This window comes from Falco peregrinus, chromosome 5, assembly GCF_023634155.1.
Source record: "Falco peregrinus isolate bFalPer1 chromosome 5, bFalPer1.pri, whole genome shotgun sequence".
Classification (NCBI taxonomy): domain Eukaryota; kingdom Metazoa; phylum Chordata; class Aves; order Falconiformes; family Falconidae; genus Falco; species Falco peregrinus.
Window position 1 is genome coordinate 30,054,774 of NC_073725.1, and position 24,776 is coordinate 30,079,549.

A 24,776-nucleotide genomic window follows, 5' to 3' on the forward strand; every position below is an offset into this window, starting at 1 on the left:
TACATGTTTATTTGCTTTACTTTGCTTTAGAGATGGGGCTTGCTCCTTTCTTTCCCATGACCTTCCATGTATGACCAGAACATGTTATTCCATGTGGACTTGCTGCTTATTTTGCAACACAGTAAAATATTTGCCTTTCAATTTGGGGGATGCTTTTAATTTATTTTTGCTTATGTATCTTGACTTGTTTATGCTGTGATAGCATGAACGCCCCAACCATTGCCATAGCATCTGTTATATCAGAAACTAAAACTGAAGTGTTTATGTAAATGTGGTGCTTTAAGACCTTTTTGAGCAATGCCAGAAGTCTTAAATAATTTCTAATGTGTCTTGATTGACAGGGCCTCCCTTGAATGGAAATTACAGCGTGAGATCACACTGAGACACCACAGATTTCTCATGGCAGCTTAGCGCATTCTCAGCTCAACAATTCTTGAGCTTGTACCGCTCAATATGTGCCATTATCTTAGCTCAGTGGGTCTATCTCAATTGACGGATTAATGACAAATTGTCTGGTTTTCTTCAATTTCATAGTTGAGTTTAGGAATTTTTTTTTTGAAAAAAAAGAGAGAGAGATGAGCTGACTTCTTAAAATAGTCTTTATTGAAGCTTAGTGACCCCTGCAGCTAGAGAATGTACGTGAAATAGGAAAGCATGACTCCCCATGAAGTTACTGGAGTTAGTGGATTAGTGCAGCTGAAACAAGAATCTGATGCATGAAATTCTGCCTGTGTAAAACTGGGTCTCCACTATCTGCAAGTGTGACGGTCAGGGATGAGCTCCTGTTATGCTGTTTTCTGGGGTGGATTACCAGTGGGTCCAGGCGTGATCAGGGTCCCCTTGGAGAAGGTGCTGTATAGGCAGGTAGTGAAGCACAGCCCTGAAGATCATGTTCTAGATCAAGCCATGGAAGTGCCTGCAAGGAAAGCAGAGGTGAAACATGCTTTGTTCCAGCACGGCCCACAGTCCTAGAGCAAGTGAAAGAGCTGTGTTTAGTTTCAGAGTCAGCTTCCCAGGGTGAACGTTGGAAGCGTGTTCTCCTTTCTGCTCTTCTTTGGCCCATCGCACGTTCTTCAGATTGACTTGCTTTGGAGTGACCCAATGGCTAGGTCTGGCCTGTTTTAAGTGACAGTTTTGTTTCTGACACAAGATGGCTGCCTACATCGAATCAGAGCCCCAGTGGGCTGGAAGCAAAGTAAATTATAACCAGGATCACAAGGTCTCCCTGTACCATCCAACAAGGAGGGGAGAGGGGAACAACATGGGAAAGGTACGGGACAGAAGGAGATGTCCTATTGCTTTAACTTCTGATGATACTGCTGAAAAATGGGTGCTTTTCACTGTATTCTTCCGCTTATTTTCCTTGCTGTGTTTGTATGCATTTCTGTTCTTTACCAAAACATGTTTGAAAATGATAGGTGGTCATGAGTTCCTCTCAAAGCTTTTCATTAGGTGCCATCAATACCTGACCCTAGCTAAATTCCAAGGGGAAAAATACCTGAACCAGGATTACTGCTTTAAAATATTAAGTAATTAATTACCAGTAACAACTCACTGCCTTAACAGAAGATAGAGGAGGAACAAGCTGGGCACCATGAGGACATCACGATTATCTGACCAGCCTCACTGGCCCCTTCATGGGCAGTGCTAGCGCTATGAGGCAGAATATTTGTCTGCTTGGGGAGGGCCAATTCAAGTGGACATTGTCTCCATTTGTTTGGGTTTTTTTCCTGCATTTCTCTTCTTTCTTCTTGGAAAGCATCGTTAATTCAAAGACATTATGAGAAGGAGCAAAAGATGGTACCTTCTCTGAGATAAATGAGGGTTTTGGCTTGTGAGGACACAACATTCTTGCAAGTCCAGAAACTAAGGCAGTTTTTAGACACTGAGCGGCAAACAGGTGGCGGATGTTAAATCAAGAGAGCAAGGAGAGAGCCTGTGGTTAAAGAAGGATGGGGAGAGGCTGGGACACTTCTGCCAGGTTCTGCAAGTGGACTATCATTGTTTAGTCTATGCTGTGTCCAAGAGGCTGCGTCATTCTTGTGTGACAGACCAGCTGCTCAGCTCCTTCAAGCAGCAAAGTTAGCAACATCAATCCAGAATATTGAGACTTTGTAAGAATGGTGCCGTGTTTATGTAAGTATTTATACTCTTTTTTTCATATACTTTTAAAACAGGGTTTTTGGGGCAATGGATCAGCAGGGTGTTTGCTGCTGCTTTCCTAGCAGGTTCATTTCTTATATGAATGAGTGGCATCATCTTTTTGTAGTTATGCTGCACTTCTGAGCAGTTACTTTTTAGCTGAATGAACCTAAGAGGAGGCAAGAAAGTATCAGAAATTGATACAGCTTCCAAAACAAGGCACTTCCCTTACTGTGCAGTTCATTGGAAAAACCTTGCCTTCTTTCCCAAGACGTTTTTCAATAGTTTATTTAAGGAATAAAAACTAAGCTGTCATTTCTTTTTTAATCTAAGACAGCATCTTTTGAATTCTCTTGTGCTTTGGTTTGTTTCCCTGGGATTTATGGTGGCTTGAGTATTACAAATGGTAGGAACCTTTCAGAAGAATGGGTGATTGTATCCCATTTACTTGATGCTTGACCAGGACCTTACTGTCCATGCCTCTGTTGACTCCACTCTGCTGCGTGGATGGGGAACTGTCCAGCATCTCCCTGCAGCTGGAGAGGTATTGGGGCTGACCTAGGGGTGGGGCAAAATCTATAGTCCTCTTAATCATGACTGTGAAAGCCAATTATTATGTTTGCTTCTTCCTGTTCTTGGGAATGGATGGTTTGGGAGACAGCACACATGAGATCGTCTCCATGAGAAAACCCTCTAAGCTGGTCCCAGCTGATGGTTCCAGCAGTGCCCATGGAAACTGCAGCTGGGGTGGGCTCATCCCCATGAGTGAAACTCAAGGGTGACTTGTGTTTAGGGATAGAAGTGAGAGGCATGGAGCTGACGGACTCAGTGGGACGGCTAGAATTGCTGCGGTCAACATAGGTAGTAGTGGTCACTCCATGGCCTGGTATGAATGAGTGGGAACATTGGAGGGAGATGGAAGCGAATGTGATCCATCATTGCTCATGTCCTTCAGAGGAATTGTAATTGTGTTTAAAAGCAGTTCATGGGACAGTGGATGTATAGATTAGCTCTGAATTGCTCTCTGTGCTCTGCATACTATATTTTGTTGTCCTGCATTGTCATGTGTTACTGGAGTCCTTTCTTCTGGTGCTTCCTCTAGTGAATGCAGAAAATTTTCAAGCTTTTAATACTAGTACTAGTACTAATACTAGTAACAAAAGACAGCAAGCAAGTACATTCGTGTGTGTATTTCAGTGTGTTTTCTGAAGCATGTTTTTTTGAGGTTAAGCGTTGTTTGCCAGCTAGTGCTGGTCAAAGCCAGATAGAAGATCCTATATGCACTTGCAAACCTTCTTTTTTCCCATTGTCAGCACTGTTAACTGATGACACTTGACATTTTCTTTAAAACACAGTGTCCTGGAAGCAAGTGATTAAATGACAGAATGATTTGAAAAAAGCCTCACAAACTCAAACAAGCCCACCCAAAATGCTGGGTTTAGTCTTCCTGCTTGTCGAGAATGTTTTGAAATAAGACATCAATGCTTCCTAGGGCTTGAAATGTAAATAAATACAGCTATCTCCACAGTTATTGTTATTATACATTTATTTTTATAAAACTCCTTTCTGGAGGCCTGTTTACTCTGTGATCTCTGAAAAGATCTAAGTGATGGTAGTATTCTGTTTAAAGACCTATGGGTTTTCTTCTGATAAGACCTAACTTCTGTTAATAATACACGTGTGTATAATGCCAAAATGTTTCTTAATTCACATGATAGCTGCAGGTTTCTTCTTAACAGGTTTGAAATTTCCCCATTTGAAATTAGGTTTATTTAATTATAGTTGGATTAGATGCAGGGGTGCATATGGTGGAGCAGCCTTGAAGGCAGCATTTTTGTCATACTCGGTGGTGGTATTGAGCCGGATAGTGAACCAAGCACGAGTACAATCCCCAGAACTGATTATTTCAGCATTACAGAACATGCAAGCTCCTCTGTAGACTCACTGTGTGGCCCAGCTCCCAGTTTCTCCCAGATTGCTTGTGGCTCGATGTTTCTATCAGCGTTGGACATAAGCTCCAGTCCCCTGTTACACTCAGAGAAGGTAAGAGCAGAGACACTGAGATGGCTGGGAAGGGAGGGGGGTTGTTACTGAGGGAGTCCAACCTGGTGTCGAATTTTTTTTTCCTCCCTATTTTTTGGCCAGCTTCAGCACCGCGTAGATGAGAGCAGGACTTGGCAGCCCTTCAGAGCTAATGTGCTAGACTGTATTTTCCTTTCCCAAATTAAGCATGCTGGTGGTGTGTCTGTGAGAGGTAGTGGCTCCTGGCTCCTAGCTCTTGCTGAGTTTGGAAATCGTTGGAAGCCAGGAGCCATTGCGTGCCAGTCAAAACTGGCCTTCGTGCTGCAGCATGCCAGCTTGGTTTAGAGCATCCTGGAAATGATGGAGAGCTCTGTGTGAAGGCTCATTTTTAAGATGCTTTACCCTGCCTGTACTCAGACTTTTCCTCCTTCACTCTGTGAACTTTTAAATAATTCCTGTGCTTGCTCGCTTAATGGTAGCATACTTTTTTCTGTCCAGATTTTTGCTCCTGAGATGAGGATGCAGGCATGATGTTATCAATCTCTCAGCCCACCCAGCTGGCTGGTCAATGAGCGAGAACCACAGCTTCTGCTAGGTCTGAGAGCAGGCTGGCTTGTTTTCTGCAGGATGCAGAAGAGATGGTTTACTCCCAGCCACATCCAAATCCAGGTCCTGGGTCCTTCCAATTCTTATGTGCTTTTACTGTCCAGCCTTTTTATAGCTTGTGATCTCAAAAAAACCCTTTTTGTGGACAAGATGCAATCTTCAGAAGTATTCTCCAGACTGCTAGGCTTCATCTAGCAGTCCTTTTCTCCCATTCCTGCGGAGTGATGCTTACAGGCTGTGATGCACAAATCCTTCCTGAACCTGGGGTAGCAGCTCAGCAGCTGGGACAGCTGTTCCTGGTGCTTTCAGATAAACGGTGGTGCTGGTATCTTAATCCCAGTCATCAGCCCAAACCTTTACTTACTTTGGTTCTGAGCTATGCCCCTTCACCACTTCTATCCCTGTTAAACGTGTGGCAACTAGAAGCCACTTGGCGAATACTAATGCCATTAGCACATGTTCAGATTTATGTTTCTGTGTTGCTCGCGATGCTCAGGCCAGTTGCAAATGCTGTGCCTGGCAGGTGAAGCGTGTTTCAGGCTCTGCTGCCTTGCCAGTTAACGTGGTGTAGCTAAAAACCTTTTCTGAGTTTTTCTTTGCCTTTTGCTTTCAATTTACTGCTGTCGTGGTATCGGTGTATGTGATGGATCCGCAGCTGGTTTCCTTTTATTCAAATTAGGTGTATAAACGAAAAGCGGTAGTAAGTGTAACAGTGGGATCATGTGAATTCTTCCAGCATGGGGTCTCCCCGAGCACTTTTCAGGTTAACAAAGCAAAGTTGCTAAGTCCGGTTGCTATTTTTGTAATAATTCGTCCATCCGTTCCCATGTTCAGCACTTAAACCCTCTGAAGTTTAGTCCAAGCAGAAGCTACCTCTGATGTTCTGAGTTATCTTTTTCCATGCAGGCTTGGTCAGCCTCTTCCGTAGCCATCCACAAATAAACACAGGAATCAAATTCTGCTCGATTTACAAGTAGGTCAACCTCATTGATTTCAGTGGGGCTGCAGCAGACATAAGTCAGCAGAATATTTGCTCTGTGTTTTGCTAAGTTGTTGGCAGAAGGAGGATCTGTATAAGCTCACCAGAGCAGAGATTGTCTTTACATGAGAAAAATAACATTTAGTACAATGGTCCCTAAAGCAGTTTTCTCAGAGGTGCAGCAATAACAAATATACTAGCTCTGGTTACTAGCACTTAAAAGGATAACCTCATCCTTGTTTCTTCACCCAGATGTAAGGGGGAGATATATTTAGAATAAAGCCATTTCCCCCACTATCACCACATACAAACAAAGCTCTACAGTTGTAGAAATACTTGAGGCAACATGTGCAACTGATTCCCACTGGGTTTTTTTAAAGGATGAGAGGCATGGTGGGAACAGCTTGGAAGAAAATCTTCAGAGACTACCTAAGGATAGTAGGGCCTTGGCAGTGGGAGCCCCGCCACAAACCTTGGCTTTTATGGAACCATTCTAACACTTGTGATCTGAAGGAGGAGAGAGAATCAGCAGGTAGAACAGAAAAATTATCAAATGCTTTCCTTGCTTTTCATTCTGTTGTGTGCTCAAGTTTCCATACTACCCTTCTGTAGACTAAGTCACCAAAAAGTGAACAAGCTGTGGAAATTCACAAGGTAAAAATCACAGTACTTCAGGTTTTTTCCCTCTTTTCAGCCCTGTGAGAGAGCCTTAGAGACACCCTCAGTGAGCTTCATAGCTGCTGAATATGCTTTGGGGAGCCCTTAACAGCAGTGTGGGCTCTGAACCAGCCCGTCCTCTTCCCTGACACATCCTTGCAGGCAAGGGCAGCCCAACCAACTGTGATGCCAATGGATGCCCTCCTCTTGTAAACAAGCCACTGGTATTTGCACTGTTGCCTCTTAAACAACTTGGGCAGTACCAAAATGTTGCTCCAAGCCAGAAATATTCCTCTGAGCGGAGGATAAATCATCGAGGGCTGCTTGATTTCTTCCCATACGTCCTCCCAAGACATAAATTGAAAATAGTCACTGATTATTTGCTTTCCCCTAGTCATACCTCCCCTGGAAGAAATATGCACAGAAAGCATATAGATGACACCTGCTCTTGAGGTAGCATCCAGGTAGGTGCATCGTACACCCACCACCATCACGTTGGCACCCCTCTAAATCTGTCATTATTCTGCGATTTTCTTCAAGATGAATGCTTCCCATATTAGATGTAGTATCTGTGTGTGAGGACCCAGGCGTGCGAGAAGAGATTAGGTTGTGGGCTTTCAGCAACACCTTCACATTCTTCAGCTCCCCTCCCCTGAACCTGCAAAATGGACTTTAGCCTTGGAGCTTGCTCCCCACCCCCTCACCCCACCCCACCCCCCCGCCCCAGCACAGTTCAGCTTCAGGCGATGGTGCTGGGTTAAACTCCCTGCAAATGAACCCGCTGTCGAAAGCAGCTTTTGCCAGCTGAAAAGACCATTAAATGAGGAGCTTGGGGCTTTCAGATGCCTCTGTTCTCAGTACACCGCTGCGTAGCCTCTTCTCAAAAGGCTGTAAGCGTATTACATGCTAATCCCAATTAAATTCAAAATATCCCTGGGTGTTTACCACTGTTACCCTCTCTTTTTCATTCTTAATTGCATTGTAACTGAATAACTCTGTGTCCACATTGGATTATTCATGAATAGCATATTGAGTTGTACTCTCTTTCATTTCGCAACAGGGTTCTGTTGTTACAGGATTAGTGTAGTCTGAAGCAAGAAACTAATCTATGCGTTTCAAGTCATTAATCTTGTCGTGAACCAAATAATAATAAGAGTTGTTTGGGGTTTTTTTCCCTATAGTTCTGTGGTTTCCCAGTGAGGCGTACAGCTTGTAGAATAAAAACATGGTAAACAAGATCTATGACCAATCAATATTGATTTTGGAGATTATTTGAGCATCCGCTTAGGAACGATGTATGCTCACATACACAGGTGCTTTGGGAGGAAAACAGGCTGTGTAAACCAACACCAAGGTCTCTGGCGGCTTTAACACTGATGTATGGTTAGGGGGCAGAAGCCGGGGGGCGGGGAGATGCGGGGAGGATATCCACCTATTGTTGCTTGTTTTGTTACACCTCCTGACCACAAGTTTGTCCCCGTGCCACAGTACAATTACCAGATGGGTGGTGGCTGCCCTTGGGATGGTGGCCGGCTCCGCTGGCTGCAGCCACCGCACAGAGGCAGAGCAGCGGTCCTCGTTGCCGAAGGCAGGACCTCCTGGGGTACCTAGCTGGAGCAGCTTCTGCTGCATCCCTGCTTTGCAGTTCTTCCGGAGATAAACCGAATTTCAGTTTCTGCAGCTATTGTAATCTGTCAGGTGCTACGTGGCTTTTTTTCTTTTTCTTTTTAAAAAAGCCATATATTTTCTCATATGTTCTTCCAAGTTTTAAGGAAATATTTTTAAGTCTGTTTTATCATCTTTTTACCCTATGCAATGGGGAGGAGGTGTGAATACCGCCAGTATTGAAAATAAACACGACAGGTATTTTCATCAGGTGTTCACGTAGACATGTCTTCTAGTGATTTTAATGAGTGGCACAGGTTGAACAAGGAGAGTAGGCACGTACACACTTGGGGGGCAGGCTCTGAGGAATAGAAAGAGCTGCTTTTGGGTTTAGTAATATTAAAACTGATCAGCTTTGCTTTTCGTTTATGGGTAAGAATACCTTTTCTTGTAAACAGGATGGAAATTGAAACCCATGAACCTTGCAAGTCATGGTGCATTTTGGGGTTTGAGGGGGATTTTAGGAGGAGGAGGGTGGTTTTGGTTATTCTTGAATTTTAAGTCCTCAGAGAGGCAGCATCTTGGGTGCAGCAAAGCCTGCAGAACAGATCTGCTTTCTGGCTCAAGCACCTTCCCATACTGTTGTAGGATTTACTGGAGCCTGTGTGAAGTAGCCGTTGGTGGGTAGTGCTATGGGAGAGGCTCTCGAGACAGATATTGCCCCTTTTCCCCTGTTTTTTGAGGGGCAGGGCGATGCTCCTCCTGACCTGCTCCAAAGCAAATACGGTATAATTCAAAGGACAAGGCCACGTGTGTTGGCTCGTGCTGTTGTGCGTAACCACGTGTCTGGGATGTCTGGGCTGGTAAGCTCTTAGGGGTAGGTGTGGGATGCTTGGTGGAGGATGGAGGGACCGTGTCAGTCACAGCTGCTTCAGCTGCAACTGAGGATCGGAAGAAAAAAGGTACTAAGCAGGTTTGTGAGGTTAAGGTACACTAACTATGTGCATAGATATGCCAGCAAAAGTCCATGCCAGTGGTTTGTTGGGATTCTGTTGTCTGTCTTTGCTGAATGTTTAGCACTTGATCTAGACTCTTCTGGTTTTAAGTCTCTTCATCATCTCCCTTAGCTAAGTCCCTTTCTGTAATGTTTCTTGTTGCTTTTCTTTTTAAAAGCACTTTGAACTGAATAGAAGTTGTTTCCTCTTTCCCCTTTTGCCAACCATGGCTGTGTTCCCCCCTATCTGACTGGAGGAAACCTTTGCTTCCTACCCAAGCCGACCCTGGGTAACCCTGCTGCAGCTGCTCACACGAAAAGCCTGGGATTTTGAGTACAAGCTGAAAGGCACATGCAGGAAAACTTTCTTTTCTTTTTTTGCTGACTAACAAAAACCCGCTGGGGAACTGGAAGATTTCCCATTTGGTTTAATTATGGAGGTCTAATGAACTGCAAAAGTTAAAGAGGAGGAAGAGTTCTTTAAATACATCTGAACTCTGATTTTTTTTATTATTTTTTTTTTTTTTTAATTGCGAAGGGGTTCTGTAGCCTAAGCTGGCAGGAAGAGAGGACACTCTCCAGTGACAGATGTAGAAAGGCCTGTCAATGTGTATTACTCTATTAGGCTTTAATGAAGATTTATCAGAAGCACCCAGGGGAGAGTGTTTTATGTGGAGCAGAGCCTTAGTGAAATAACCTCCACTACTTTATTCAAAACGTTTGTAAGTACAGTGCAGAGAAGTTGATGTAGACATTAGAGTAGAAGATACAGGCAGTGAATGGAATGCCAATATAATTTACAGTATATATGTGTTTAGGAAACTGCTTCCAAGACTGTTTTCTTCATCCCCAAAGCTGGCTGAAGGACTACTTGCTCTGCCCCTCATTCATCGCTACCTACTGTCGTTTCCCACCCCCACCCTGTGCCAGTACCACTGTTCGTAGGGCTGTGCTGGAAATCAGGTCTCTGGTCATTTGGTCGGAGTAGTTAATTTGTGTTTAAAATAGGAATAATACAAATGTTTTTCTTTTGGGAGTTTGAGGAGAAGCTAGAGGATAGACCAGCGCATTTTTGTTACCTGCTAGGGAAAATTATTGTACAACTCAACTACAACCAAAGTGGGAAATCCTGCCATGGCATGGGTGATACACAAGATGTTAAATCCCATCAGCTGCCCCCAAAATAAGCAAGGACTGAATGCCTTGGAACTCTTGCAGAACCTGAGAATGACATGGTGGGGTATGGTATGGAATTGGGGGAAGTTTTGCTGGTGGTAGCCGAGTGTTTTGACTTCCCTGGGAGCTCAGCACAGCTCCTTGCTCCCTGCTTGTTTTCCCCTACACTCCTTATGTATACAAACATAGGCATATAACCTGTACTGCCTCTTCCTCTCCACATGCAAAGAGTACCAAGCTGAGCATACCAACAAAACAAGGACAGCCAGATGAAATACAGACTTTTTTTTTTTTTCCTTTCTCACTTTCTTTGCTGTAGTTGCTGCATATACTGCTGCTGGATGGAAGGATTTGAATGTCTCAGTATCCTGTGACCTATTTAGAGAATTGGAGTAGCTTAGGGTTGCAGTTCATTAGAGAAAGGGATTTAAATAATATCTAGAAGAACATGATGACTAATACAATGGAATTTATATAATAGTAGTCATATATATTTGCAATACATCACTCTTGTCTGTACACTGGTGTTTCTGTGAAAGCATGTAGCATGTCCTTCTCTCTCAATGTTGTGTACCCTTTGACAGCACTTAGTGTTTATCCATTGTCTTCTGCTTTCAGAGGAGATACAGGTCTATTTATGCATTGATACACTTTTTTAGAAACACAGCCAGCAGCCTTTGGTGTTAAGTGTTTGATGCCTATAGACAAAGCTCGTCTCTAATTTAGTTTTGCAAAAAAGAGCTGCAATTCAAGTGGTTGCTCTTAAAATATGCTGTTTGTCCTGGATAATTTCATGATTCCTGGGGTATCCATAGCAGTTCCTGTAAAGAGCATTGAATATAGCTAGATTATATGACACTAAAATTAATTAAAGGCAAACCACAGAGTTTTCAGAAGGGCTGACTATATATATTGCATTTCTGGCAGAGCTTGCCATGACCTCTGCAGGTCTGCTTTGCATGCAGACTGCCAGCTAATGCCCTCTCCTGCTGAGAGCATGTTCGATCCAAATTTTCTTCTGTTTTTACTTTACTTTGTTGCTAGCAACAATTTCAGCAGCGTTGAAAGAAGAAAGTGCTTAGAGAGGAGTTTCTTACAACAAAGCTAAGTCATCTCTCTCAGGCTTTGACCATCATGAGTTTAGCCCTTGTGCCACTTCTCCACATTGCACCCCTGGTGGGATTGTTCTGATGCAACTACTCGGAGTGTTATTTTGACATCTTTTTCATTTAAAACAAATAAAAAAAAGCTTCTGCTACACACTGGCATAGCCTCATCTTTGATCATGGTCATCGCTAAGAAGCACATGGGGGAAGGAGAAAAGATTCAATGAGAACGATGCGTGTTTTCCTTGCGTGTATAATCCAATATTATTCATGTCTCTGGTATGAAGGAATGCTGGTTAAGGCTGCAGCAGCCTTCTGTTTTCCAGGCAGTACCTCGTGTACGCTGACACCTGCTTTTGTTTCAGACCATTTCAGCTGGACTATTCCCGCTTTCCTTCCCCCTCCTTCAGAAGAGGCAAAGATCAGGCAGAATCACCCTTCCCCTTCACTTGGATTAAAATCTCTCGGCCTATTAGTTCACAGGGACTCTTTCCAAATCCTTAAAAGGGTTATTGGCAGAGCCTCAGCTGGTGCAAATCAGCACGGCACTGTTGCTTCTCAGTGGCCCTCTGCCAGGCTCCGCTAGCTGAAGGGCTGGCCGAGGAGCCCAAGGGATTGCGTATACCTCATTTCACCTTACCGTTGGGTCCGGAAAAGTGTTTAATTTGCAACAGAAAAACTCCTGGAAGAAGAGAGGTCCTAAGAATGGGTCTGTTCCATGCTCTATGTAACTCACAGCCTTTTCTGAAGGAGAGCTAGCCCGGAGGTGCTGCTGCAGCGAAGGCTAAGCAAGGTGGCGGCGGCAGCAGCAAGCAATAGTAACCCAACTGCTGGGCTTCTGGCTCTTTGGCCATATGTGGGGGATCAAGTATTTTGCTGCTACCTTGCTGTAGTCCTGTTAGACACATTAAAAGGGGGGTGGGGGGGGGGGGGGTGGGGGGTGGGGAGCAGAAAAAAAAAGTAATTCTTAGCCTCAGTTTAGATACACTGAGGGACACCGAGGGAATGATTTATCCTCTTGTGCAAACTGGATTGGCGTTACCCTCTGCCTTTGGTTCCCTGGCTGTCCTTGGGGCTTTGCTGTCCCTGTCTGGGGGTGTCAAAGGTGGTGAGCAGTGGGGTTCCAGCCACTACGGCTGATCCATCACGTGGTATCCACCAGCCCGCAGGCTGCAGCCAGCATCAGGCAGCGCGGCTGGCTCTGCTGCGAGGGAGGCTGACGGGGAGGAAGGGCAAAGAGACTGGTGGGGCTTCAGTATAATAAACCATCGCAACCAAGCCTTGCAGAGGATGGTGAGTGAGAGCCTGTCGTGGCTGCCTTTCCCACAGGAAAGGAGAAGGGAACATACTAAACACCTTCGAGGAATGTTTTTAACAGATTGCAGGAGCCCGTGCTGCTGACAACTGCAATTGCAGTTCTGGAATCAATACAGTCCCAGCAGTTCGGAGTCGCATGACAAATCGCTTGCGAGTGGAAATCTCTCCTAGACAAAGTGATACATTTTCAAGTGAGCACTGGGTTTAGGAAGAAAAATAGCAGTGAACAGAATCCCCTTGTGCTGCTTTGATAACCTCATCCTGTTCCCAGCAAATTACCACCTGGCCGATGTTATGAAAGCCTTGAATGAAAGTCTGGCTGTTCTCTGCTTAACAGAACCAAGGTTTAGGGTTCTTTGGAGCTGAAGGTGCTATAAGGCTCCACCAGCACCCAGTGCCTGCTACATAGATGGCAAAAGCAGGCTGGAACGTCCAGATTGCTATTAAATTCTGCACTATTCATAAGCAAAAGAGAACCAAGCACACGGAAGTGAACTGTTATTTTAATTACTCTCACTCTGGTAGTTGGATCAATAGCCCATCTTGCTGGGTTGTCTTGTGAACGGGCTCGTTTTGCACCACAAAATAATTCTGCTCCCTCAAAGTCTTCTGTTGCCTTTTACGTTTATGATCTTCCCGGCATTATTGGCTTCCCGGCTGTCTGGAGTAACCCTCTGTGACTGTGAGCCATAGTACAACGTGTTTTCACTTTGGCCCTACAAGCTGACGGCAAGCAGCAGGAGAACAGCTGAGGGAAGAATTGTAACTGTCTCCCATGTTTGCAGACCTTCTCCCCACCCCACCCCCCCCCACCCCCCCACCCCCCGCCTTTGTATGTATAAAAACTCACAAAGGTGAAAAAAAAAATCTCGGTGACACCAAATAAACTCTTTTAATTGACTCAGAGTTTCCGTGGCACTCCACATAAACACAGTGGAAGTAGAGATTTGCTGGCTCTTACGTTCAGCCATGCTATGTGGTGGGGAAATCCCCCAAGGTGTCGGGATTTTTCTGTTGGGGAGTCAAAGTTTACAGAGCTGTGAGCAGCTCCTGATGCCACAGGAAGAGCTCCAGACGAGGAAGGCTGAGCAAAAAGCAGCGTGGCTCCATGCCTCGGTCAACGTGACGTGGATTTTAGAAACTAGTTTTAGTTTAAACGTAGCAGGCAGGCAGCTTTGCAAAGCCTGGGCTTAAATTTTGGCCTCACTGCATTTTACAGTTGAATAGGGCTGAGGTATCATTCTTCTTTTACATTGGCTTAAGCTACTGGAAGACTTTATAGTGGCATTGAATATATATGGTTGGGGATACGTGAATCAAGTAGGGACCCATATTTTTTAAAAATAATCTTTAGTCCTGGAGCACAAACCATCACTCCATTAGAATTCAGTGCATTACAGAACAATAACTTTACATGGGAATAATACTGATAATCTAGGCTTCGCATGAGGACAGGTTTTGACCTCTGTATTGATGGGAGGAATTTTTTGTTCTGAGCTCCATTTCAGGGTTGCTGGTTGACATTCAGGTGGCATTCAGAGGACATGCAGTTGGCTGCTCCCTCTGTGTTTAATAGTAAATACATATAGCATCCCACCTGCATCACCAGAAACCCATCTGCAATACAGAGAGTATTTAAAATATCCATTCTGATCTCTAACAGCAAACGCTCAGCAGCTCATCTACCATGATGTGTAGCAAAGATGATAAATCACCTTAGCAAAAAAGCCTTCGTGAGACACCTGATTTTTTTCCTTCATGGATTTTGAAAATCATTTCTGCTTCCAAAAAGCCTCCAAAGCTTCATATACAAAGGGTTTAAGTGATACTTCATTTCTCCACCTAAAACAGCTTCCAGGGGTGGTAGTGCCAGTTCATTTGTCTGTGTCTTTACTCTGTCTGTGCTTTGCCAAATGCGGTGTGTTTTCCCAGGTACTTTCAGACAATTTGATAATACACGTGATGGTCACTCAATGCCTACCTAGCATTTGATGTAAGTTGTACTCCCTGGCATAAATCCCTACCAAAGAAGATTATTTAAAAAAAAAAAAAGCTTGTAAATTCTGTGTGTCATTGAATTTCTTCCAAGAGTTGGTAGATCTGTTTAATTTTATAAGTTTGAAGAAAATAGTAGTAATTCAAAATGTGTATGCTAGGCTAATATGGCATCCTAAAAGTAATGACAGGCAGAGCAGGCATGGTGAGCTCTAATGGAGGCGAAAGTGAGGTCACACATTTCATTTGACATAACATTTCCTGACTTTACCTGCTAAGAGCATCCTCATTCTCTGCCTGCCCTTACCTTGTGCTAGTAAGTGCCACCCCCTCACTCATACCTGTCATGTTGTGTAACACTGGAGAATTTAAAAATAGCCTGGCAGTTAAAATGGTTTGGTTTGGTTTTGGTTTGGTTTTTTGGGTGGTTTTTTTTGGGGGGAGTTGGGGGAAGGGGAGCCAGACCTGTTGATCTGGTTCACCAGATGTGGCTGCTGAAACAGTTGTGCTGGTGCAAGGGAGAGGGTGGCAGGCAGGCAGGGATGGAGGAGCAGTAGAACAGAAGTGAACCAGGAGATAGGACCATCAAAGAATTCACCTGGAAAACCCCAGCCTTAGTGCATCCTCATTTTCTGCCTCCTCCTTCTCCGCAGTGGTCTTTGTTTCTTTTTAGAAAGACCCCTCACCATCCCTTCTGGGGCTACACATGTCTGAGCATTTGTCTCTTTCTAGACTTCGTGCAGGCTGATCTTGCAGGGTGATCTCTTTCCAAATCCTCCCCAGGTTGCTTACCTCCAGAGCATCTGAGGAGAGCTATTTACAGGAACCACTATACCCATTTTCATACAAATTAACCATCAGCCTGGGACTTGTGATGAATCTCAAACAGACTTCTCTTTGTCCTGTTGGATGGGTTTGAAAAGAAAATTTATGGGTTTTGAAGTTAGTACAGTGAATTAGCAGCTGCTTGTCCAGTTTCTGGTGCATAATATTGTCGTGTTACAACAGGTTTGCACTGGAGTCGGGAGGCACTGGTATGCAACCAGGCTTCGGCTATGCACAAATCCTTCCTGGGTACTTATTCATCTGTAAGTGTGTGTATCGTGATGAGCGAAAACCCCCTTTCTCCCCTCCCCTTTCTGAGCTCCTCTCCCTTCTTTGTAGCTCGAATGCCCCCCCCCCCCCCCCCCCCCCCAGCATGTTGAATTAGCATTGAATTTCTGGTATGCAAGCAGAAAGTTCTGAACAAAATACAGCCCTACCATAGGTAGCCTCTGCTCACTTTGGTGCATGTGTGTGTTGACGGAGTGTGGGAAAACAGATGGACTGAGCTTTACCAAATGCGATTTGGAAAGCATGTAAGCATGTAGGAACGAGCAGCATAGGCAGATATTAATACTTTAAACACTGGAGTTGTAGTTAAATAAGAAACTGGGGGGGGGGGGGGGGGCGGTGTTTAAGCAAATGCCAAGAGTTGGGTGGTGTGTTTTGGGTTTTTTTCATAATACCACTAATTACTAGAGCACACTTAAAAGGTGTTTAACTCGCTCCAGCCACTTCATAATGGCATCTTTCCTACTACAAAAACTGGAGGGAATGAGGCAGACTTGTCCACACAAGCTCTTTAATTTACTAGTCTGTAGTTTAGTTTTTTGCTTCAAGATGTCGTCAGTCTTTCACATGGCTCACGGTTTGTGTGTGCTGTTGCAGTCATGTGCCACCACCGCACTGATGGGGGTTAGCACGGCTCTCCAGCAATTTGTTAACGTTTTGTAGCTGAGCGTGGTTAGCGAGATGTAATTTGTGTCCCCCAGTCTGTCCCTCTGTCCCCAGCATGGCAGTGCCAGAGCAGGTCTCGCTGGAGGTTGATGAGCTTTTTAGGTCAGCTGTTATTTCACAAACCTTCAGCCATGGAGGGGAAGCAGTATGCCACTGCAGCGAGGCTGGTTACCTCTGTAATGAAGTATTAATAACACTGCCCAGCTATGATCCATGACTGCCTTACACATATTAGAGAATCCAATTTAGGTTCAACTCTTCCATGCCTGGCTCTTCAGAGATTCAGGGAGACTGGGGTTTACCATGCTGCTGACAGTGATGGAAACGGTAAGGGGTTTTTGACATAGGCAGGCACCAAAAGAGAAGCAGCCTTACAAATCGCTCGTACTTGGCATCCTTATCGTTTACGCTCAATAACCTGTAAAATGTTATTTTATTCAGCTTTATAAGGCATGAACTGTGTTTCAAGGGATTCGGTGCACTTCCATCTCTCATTGAAACTTCCAGATGTATTAGTGTACATTATTTATCAATAACCGGGTCTGTGTTTTTATATTGTTTTGTTGTTGTTTTTTGTTTGCGTATTTGGGATTTTTTAAATGCTATTTCCTAGAATTAGATGTGCAAGGCGCAATTGTTTAAGCTGTTTCTTTTATTTCCCTTTTCATCATCCTCTTAATAGTATCACTTGGTGAAAAACTGGGATTGGGCTGCAGCTTCATTTGGTAGAGTCATCCAGATGAAGCAATGATGATCCTGTGAAAGACAGAATACCTCGCCACCATTTCAGGGGCCCGAGGACAAGAAAGGGAAATACGCCGATCAGACAGCTTGAAACAATGAACTAGAGTAAAATGTAGGATTTCTTCTCTGGCCAAATTCCTTAGTTTTACAAACTAATAGGACTCAATGGAGTACATGCTTTTCATTTAAATGAGCATAGAGGTAAATTCACACAACCAGAAAAAAATTATTATTAGCCAGTTCAAACCTGGGTTTGTACTTTTTTCCCTTTTAAGGTTACTTAACAGTGTTTTGTCAAGAGTACTGCTCTTCGTGCACTTAAAAGAAATTTCCCTCCAAGTAATATGGATGCAAAGCTGCACAAACCCCCACCTTACTGACATGCTGCTCCTACAAGCCTGGAGCAAGCATCCCTTGCTCAGAGGCATAATAAAAACAGAACATAGAAAGTCTGCCTTTTCTTTTTCTTACATTGAAATGCCTGCATCAAGAAGGTATGAGTCTTGCTGCAAAGAATGTCTCTTTCTGAAGGCTGTTTTTTTCTGATTTTGCTTCTGCCTTCTCTTTGTTGTGACACCCTCGACTTGAAAAACCTAGCGCAGTCATGATGGGGATATTCCTTCCAGGCTTGAGCAAATGGACAGCCACCATCAAGGTAATCCTTTCTGATAATCGTTTATCATGTGATAACAGACACCAGCCCTTGCACTGCACTTGGCCATGGTAAATTATTTCGTCTTTATGGAGGATTTCCAGCAGATCCTTCAGAGAAGACAGTCAGATATGACGCTTGGTTATGGCACAGGCAAAAATCAAAGTTACCGCTTGGGCAGCTTTGGTATTTAATTGCAACTTTTCAGCCTAGACTGGGACAACTGCTTTTGTGTTTACTGGTCTGGGCCCATCATTTTTAGGGCAATCACTTTCTCAGAGCAGCCCAGATGAGCTCTGAGCAGCCTGAAGGCTTCAATAGCATCAGGGGTCCTTGCATTTCAGTATGCTGCTGGAGCCCGCAGGCAAGGCTTCGCCACCGTCAGGTGCACACAGGAGTTGGTACAACAGTGTCGTTCCTTGGAAGACTTGATCAGCCAACTCTTAGTGGGGAAGCACCCTGCAGGCCAAAAACCAAAGCCAATGTGCTGTATTGGCTTGATGCTGTTCACATGCATAGGGATGGGTCTGGCCACCTCCTGGGGACCCCATGAATGAGCTTGCAGGGTCCACCCCTGCCTGTACCACTGAGACAGAACAAGAGGAGACATTCAACAACTGTGGCAGCAGTTTAACACTACAACACGTGCTAGCTGAGCACTAGGTGCTAGTCGGCGTCCTGCAACTCACGCAAGCGCTTCTGGTACTTCTGTTTAACCCCACCACAGGTCCATGGTGTAGCACCAACCACTACTGCATAGGTACCCTACGAGGTCTTCCAAGCCACAGGCCAGTTTGAGGCTTGATTCAAACCGACAGGATGCAGTGACAGGGTTTCTTTCCAGCAAGCCTTGGCTTCCTTTCTTTCCTCACCTATTTTGCATGCAATGGCTTTGTTTTCCCTGGAAAGGTTTATTTTCCCCATGGAGCACCCCATCGAGGTCAGTCATTAGGGCTTGGAGGAGTGTGTCAGACTTTGAGTCATATCCTCATCTCTCATTCAGTTGCTCATGTTAGGAGGTTTTGGAATTGCGCTCTCTTTGTTCAGGTTTGAAAGATGTTTGTCTTTTCATATGTGAACCCTGTTGTTTATTTAATGACAGCCTTTCTGGAACAAAAAAATTAAACAGCCACTAACCAGGAAAAAAAAGAAAAGTTGTTTATGATTGCAAGGGTACCTGAAATGGCTCTTTGGCATTCCTAAGAGGATGCTGAAATTGGAAGAAAGAAGCATAGACTTTTTCTTTAAGTCACTTAAAAGTAAACTAAGGTCACTTTTTCCAGTCCTGCAGAATGACTTTTTCTGCCCCTTAAGGTTTTAGATGAGCTCACGGCTGGTGAATGTTTGATGTCGGAGGCTTACTAAAACACAAGTGCAAAATTTGCTTTCACACCTTTTTTTTATTTTTCTTTCCCCTCTGGGTGTTCATTTTCCCATCCAGGGGCAGGTATTTTAGGAGGAACAATTTGGGGCAGTATCAGAAAGGAATTATGAAAAATCAAATCACAATTATTTGCACCAGAAATCTGCTTAAGCATTATTTTAATCTCATCTGCCACAAGCTCAGTTTTACATTTCAGCAACCTGCTCTTTCCTCTCTCTCTTTCTCTTACCTTCCCAGTACCTTCATGTGGTCTCCTGGGTCTGGAGCGTCTTTCTTTTCCTCTAAAGTTCTGGTTTTAAAATATACTCCCTGCTTGTGCGAGAGGCAATATATTAAGGCCACTAGGCTGAAATTAGGGTATTTAAGGGTTTGGTCTTTTTTTTTTTTTTTTTTTGGTCTTTTTTTGTTTGTAATGTGTGTGTGTCTGTGTCAGCCACATGTTTTCTGCTCAGTTCTTAGCACACAGAGATGAGAGGTCTCTGTCTGTAGAGGCTTCCCCTTAACTCCAGTTACAAACCAGTACGTTCCAGTTTGATCATCCTGTTCAGTGGTTGGCATCAGTCAACCCAGTGGCCAACCTGATGATGCTCAAAATAGAGGAGCGGGTGTTAGGGTGTGAGGGGTCCTGTGGAGATCCAGCCCACCCTTCCTTTGCCAAAGAGACGGTTCCTGTCGGTGGGATCGTCTATTGAGTGCTGCAAGAGGAAAGGCTTTGAAGTTTATTGGTGGGGAAGGAATGGCAAATGCTTGTAAAGAAACTGAGGAGCTGAGGAAGAACTGCAAACTTCTATGTAAGAGAGCGGTTTAGACAAGCACGTGAACAGAACAAGGAGTGAGAAGTGGAAAATACAGGTGTCATCTGTCTGCGGTAGCAGAGAGCCCTAGGCAGAACATTCTCCTTCAGTGCAAAAGCTGGTGAGCCGGTCTGGGGGGGTGAGTAGCATCACCTGAGAGGCACTGCAGTAAGGTGGCCTTAGTTGCTGAGTTTTGTAGCAACTTACGTGTTGACAGAGCAAGCTGAGCAGCCAGAGCAGGAGCTCACAGCTGATGGGGAGTGTTTGATGGACGAGGAGGCAGTGGAGAGGAAAGGAGGAGGTTGTAAGGGCTTCGGAGAGGAAAGCTGGCTGGGACTGCAGATCTGAGACACACCAGCTTCCAAATGGGATGTTGAGTGATCTGCTTCTCTCTGCTTTCATCTTAAAACAGAAGACTGAATCTAAACAGCACAAGTTAGTGTTTTTGTGACAGTCTCTGGAGCATCTGGTTTGAGCCTGAAGAATTATAATTATACATCACTGGTGTAGATGCTTACCTAATGAGTCTAACAGCTTCAGCACACCAACAATATCATATATGCAAGCACGAAGTTTAACAACAGTAAATATCCTTGACTGAGGTGACTTTAAGTGAGAAATAAACTTTCCAAAGTCTTGAAAGAATGACACGCCTTTGTGTAGAGAGGCGAAGTGTTGGAGGGAAAAGGAGAGATACAGCAAGAGGCAGTTTCTGCACTTGCCAGCCAGATGTTTCAGTATAAAGCCCGGGAAGGGGGAACTAAGCCTTCATAAAGCATGCATATTTTTAGTTGCCTACTGTTAAAAAATGATTGTATTTCCTGAAAAAGCCATTTTTGTTCCTCCTTTTTTTAACCTTTTCATTCTTTTAATTCCCAAGGACGCTCCCATCTTCGCTGTTGTTGCTCATGTCGCTGCCACCCAGGTGCAGTGATGCTGCCGGGGAGCTGCGGCTGCTGGCTGCCGAGGTGCCACTGGCACTGCGCTGGATGCAGCCTCTCGCGGCCCGACTAGCTGGCAGCCTGCACGAGATGTGGGGCCTTTGTGTCCCGCAGCAGAAATTCAAAGGGTTGTTGGGTCAGGGTTTTTTTGGCATGAAAATAAGGTCCTCCTGGCTTTGGCAAAGTATACAGCGTGGTTTTTAAGTAGGAAGAGAAAATAACAAATGAAAAATAATAGAAAGAAAAGAGAGAGAAAGAAGGAAGGAAGGAAACAAGCAGAGTTTTCAGCTGTCGTACTGAGCACTCATCCTTGTGTTTCCTTTCCTTCAGGCAGGAACAAGAACTGTCTCTGTTTTTTCTAGGCCATTCAGGAAGTCTTACAGAGCAATAATAGCCCTGTTATCTAATAGTCAAAGTTTATTTAGGCTTTCACTACTTCCCCTGCCCACTTGAACCCTCCCCCTCACTCCCCCATGCAGTCTGCTGGGCTGCTCTAGCCTGAGCTCGATTTGACAGCCAAATGGGGGAGGGAAGCAATGCCTGCATGTCATTTCCATTACACTCATGCATATTTTCATCTGGAAACTTTTTTTTTTCTCTAAAGACAACAATAACAACAGGGAAAAAAGTGGCGATAAAGCATCCCCTTTATCCTCTTGGCAGTGCTCTGGGGGCTCACCCACATGAGAGACCCCCAAAGCACTACGTGCATGCTTTCGTCCAGCAGCACCGGTAACTTTATACGATGTTGATTGGAGAAGTCTTCACTATTAGTGCTGCCCAGAACTTACAGATACTAAACACTTACCTTACTTGGGTATATTTCATGAACAGGAGGATCAGATAAGAGCACTTCTTTATTAATCATTGCAGAAATCTTATCTTTTCCTTCCTTTCCTCTACTTTGAAGCATCCTGGCAATATTGTGATAGATTTAGATCAGGCAGTGGATGATAAATCCCAAAGGGTGTTTTGGTGGTTGTATTTGCTTACAAGTTGTCATCTGAGTGTTTCTGATGCTTGGAAGTAATAGTACATTGGGAAACCAGCTGATACGGACTGTGCCACATGGTGATGCACGCAGTGACACTGCACTGAGGGGAAAAAGCAAACGTTCCATTCTTTTGCCAACTTCTCTTCAGGCTCCACTGATGAAACTGTCAGGATGCATGGATCTGAGACAGCAAAGACCAAAGCAGAAGTAATTCAAAGCTGGTTAGCCCTCAGCCCTTCCTTCTTCCAAACAACACAGATTTGGCGCTGAAGCTTGAGGGGTTATTGTGTGCAGTATCATATACAGTATCGTATGCAATACTGAGAAGAGCCTCTAGGTTTCTTTTTGAGAAGTGGGGCTTAAAATCTAACATCTCTAATATGATTTTGATCGTTTTCTCACCATCCATTTCACATCTTCACGCACTGAGGAGGTGGGCTTTGGCTGGCAGACGATGCTCACCTTCCAGCGGGCAGCTTTCAGGCAAGGTTATTCCCTTCCCAAGGTAACTCCCTTGTTTTCAGGCAGCGAGCAGCTCAAACACACGTGTGATTAGTCAGGTCAAACGCAGAAAATTTCAGCGCCATTTCTAAGTGGATTGCCAGGTTTTTTTAACATTGAAAATAAAATCTGATGGTTTTATTTTGTTAAAGTAATACTACGTTACAGAGCAAATTATAGTACGGTGGAACACCTATGGGCATGTGACATTTACAGTAAAGTCAAGAAAGTGCATTATGCTGTGAGCTACCCCTGTGATTACCACATCAATTGGTCCTAGAAAGAAATCTTGCCTTAGTGACATATGTGAAAGAAAAGATCCAGTCCACTCCTTTATGCTAATTCAGAGTCTTTGCAGAGCTGCAGTTTCAACTCCTCTTCTGAAATGCTGATGTTTATGGCTGTATTCAGTTTTCCTGTGAAAGGACTAGTTGGCAAGTCAAAGATTTAAAGGCTTCTAGTTTTTCTTTGTCTTTCTGTAGAGCCAGTGAGTCATTTGCAAGGTTAAATTGCATTTCTGAGCTCCTCCTTTTTCTAAAAAAAAATAAAAAAAAAAAAATAAAAAAAAAAATAAAAGGCATGAGATTGTTGTATCTGTTTTGCAGCATTTCTATTACAAGTGATAATCACCCTGTGGCATTACTCAAGCCAAAGAATTGTACTTTAAAAAAAAATTATCCACAGGAGTTATCCTTTATATGTTTGTTTCTCCTCCGTTTTGGTTGAAGATGGTTAGGGCTGAGATTATCAATGACAGTTTCACCAAGGGTTTTCCTCCTGGATTTCCATGTCCTGGCACTAAAGTAGGACTGCTGTGTCTGAACGGGCAGGCTGGTAGAGGTCTCAGGGTGGGTTCCAGTACGGTCCCAGCAAAGAGGGGGTGCTGGAGCAAGGCTGCTGAAGGCTGAGCCATCCTCTGCTGCTGACAGCCAGCAGTGCTGCCAGCCAGCAGCTCGCTTGTGCAAATGTACACTCACTGGCTTCCACAGAAGGGACATTGGCTGGCCTGGGTGTGGGTGCTGGCAGGGCTTTGTGGATTGTTCCCTCTTTGCCCTGGCTGGGTTCAGAGCAGAAAACACGAATGCATTATCCTCCATAAAAGCAAGCACGAATACGTGAACAAGGCTCTGTTGGTAATGGATATTCTGCACTCCAAGCACACAGCTCCCAAGTGATCTCAGGGCCTTTTGTGAACTTGTGCATCTGCAGTCGATAGCTGCCCGCAGAAATGACGTTTGCATGTGACTGCCCAACCTGCACTCTGCCCACTTAATCCCGTGAAATGGCAGCTCACATTCGTCACCCCTGAGCCTCCCAGTTGGTGGCCCAGCCTGTCCCCATGGGGTCTGCGCTGCTGTCTGGCTCCTGGGTCTGCGGGGAGCCCACGGCTCCTGCTCTGCGAACAGGGGCTTGGGCGGGGGTACTATGGTCAGGGCAGAGGAGGACTGAAAAGCTGCTCCCCTCCTTAATCTACTATTTAAAAGATTTCAGTGGGATATTATTTATATTATGTATTACTTATATATATATATAAAAATATAAAAATATTATTTATAATAGATACAATAATATATAGTATATATATTATAGGTTATGATGTATGTGTAGAAAAGCTGCTCCAGCAGTCTGCCAGATTTGCGGCTTCAGCTGGTTACCCCCTCTCGCGGGTGCGGGTGCATCAGGTCTGTAACAGGTGCTGACGGGGCGTACGGGAGCTGCTGCCAGTAACACACCTGGGATCCTGAAGCAGGTCTTCTGGAGATTATAAAGCACAACAGCTGGGGGGTGGGAACTGGGACTTCCTCAGTATCCCTTTGGCATAACCTGTGGCTTTGGTATTGCCATTCCAACATAACATAGCTAATCCTGCCAGCCTGTAGGTGAGGCACTGGGAAAGCTGTTGCATGTGAGACAAATCACGGTCTGCTTTTTGTCAGGAAGTTGGTGCTGCGTGTTCTTGCAGAGGAAGGGAAAGGTGGTAAGTTATCCATGTTAGGGCAAACAGGCAGGAGAAAATAGTTTTGTGATCTTAGAAGCCCAAATGTACATGCATGTTGTACATTTGGTTTGTGTTCTGCAAGTGGGTTCAGGTGAGCGGTTAGACATTTTGGCCTGTAAAGCTTTTGCAATCACACAAGTGTGCACATGTACCAGCTCTTACTGTACCTATGCATTGTGCCAGCCATGCAAGTCTGCAAACCTCTGCTAGGCAGATTGCATTTATTCTTGGGGTTTTAAGCTAAAATGCCCCAAATAAAGCATTCAACACTAATTAGTTTAATATTTGCTTAAAATGTTTTGAAGGGGCTTTATGGAAGATAGGCAAGCAAGGGGTGAAAGAGAGCTCTCTCCCTTCCCCATGTGCGCTGCAAGTGAGTCTGGAGTATG

At 44.5% G+C, this 24,776-nt stretch overlaps 1 protein-coding gene across 4 annotated transcripts in view; it reads left to right on the forward strand.

Annotated features, from left to right (window-relative positions):
- EGFR (epidermal growth factor receptor) overlaps nt 1-24,776 on the forward strand; it is a 173,220-nt gene that overhangs the window by 58,501 nt on the left and 89,943 nt on the right. The window contains exon 1 of one of the 4 annotated variants that reach the window (XM_055803532.1): nt 8,879-8,973. The exons of 2 other annotated variants lie outside the window; for them this stretch is intronic. Coding sequence is in view for 1 of the 2 variants with exons in the window: in XM_055803530.1 (XP_055659505.1) it covers nt 16,585-16,705 (121 nt within the window). In the remaining variant the exon portion in view is untranslated. Of the gene's footprint in view, nt 1-8,878; nt 8,974-16,541; nt 16,706-24,776 lie in introns of those variants that run through there. One more of the 4 variants, XM_055803530.1, reaches the window with a different exon arrangement.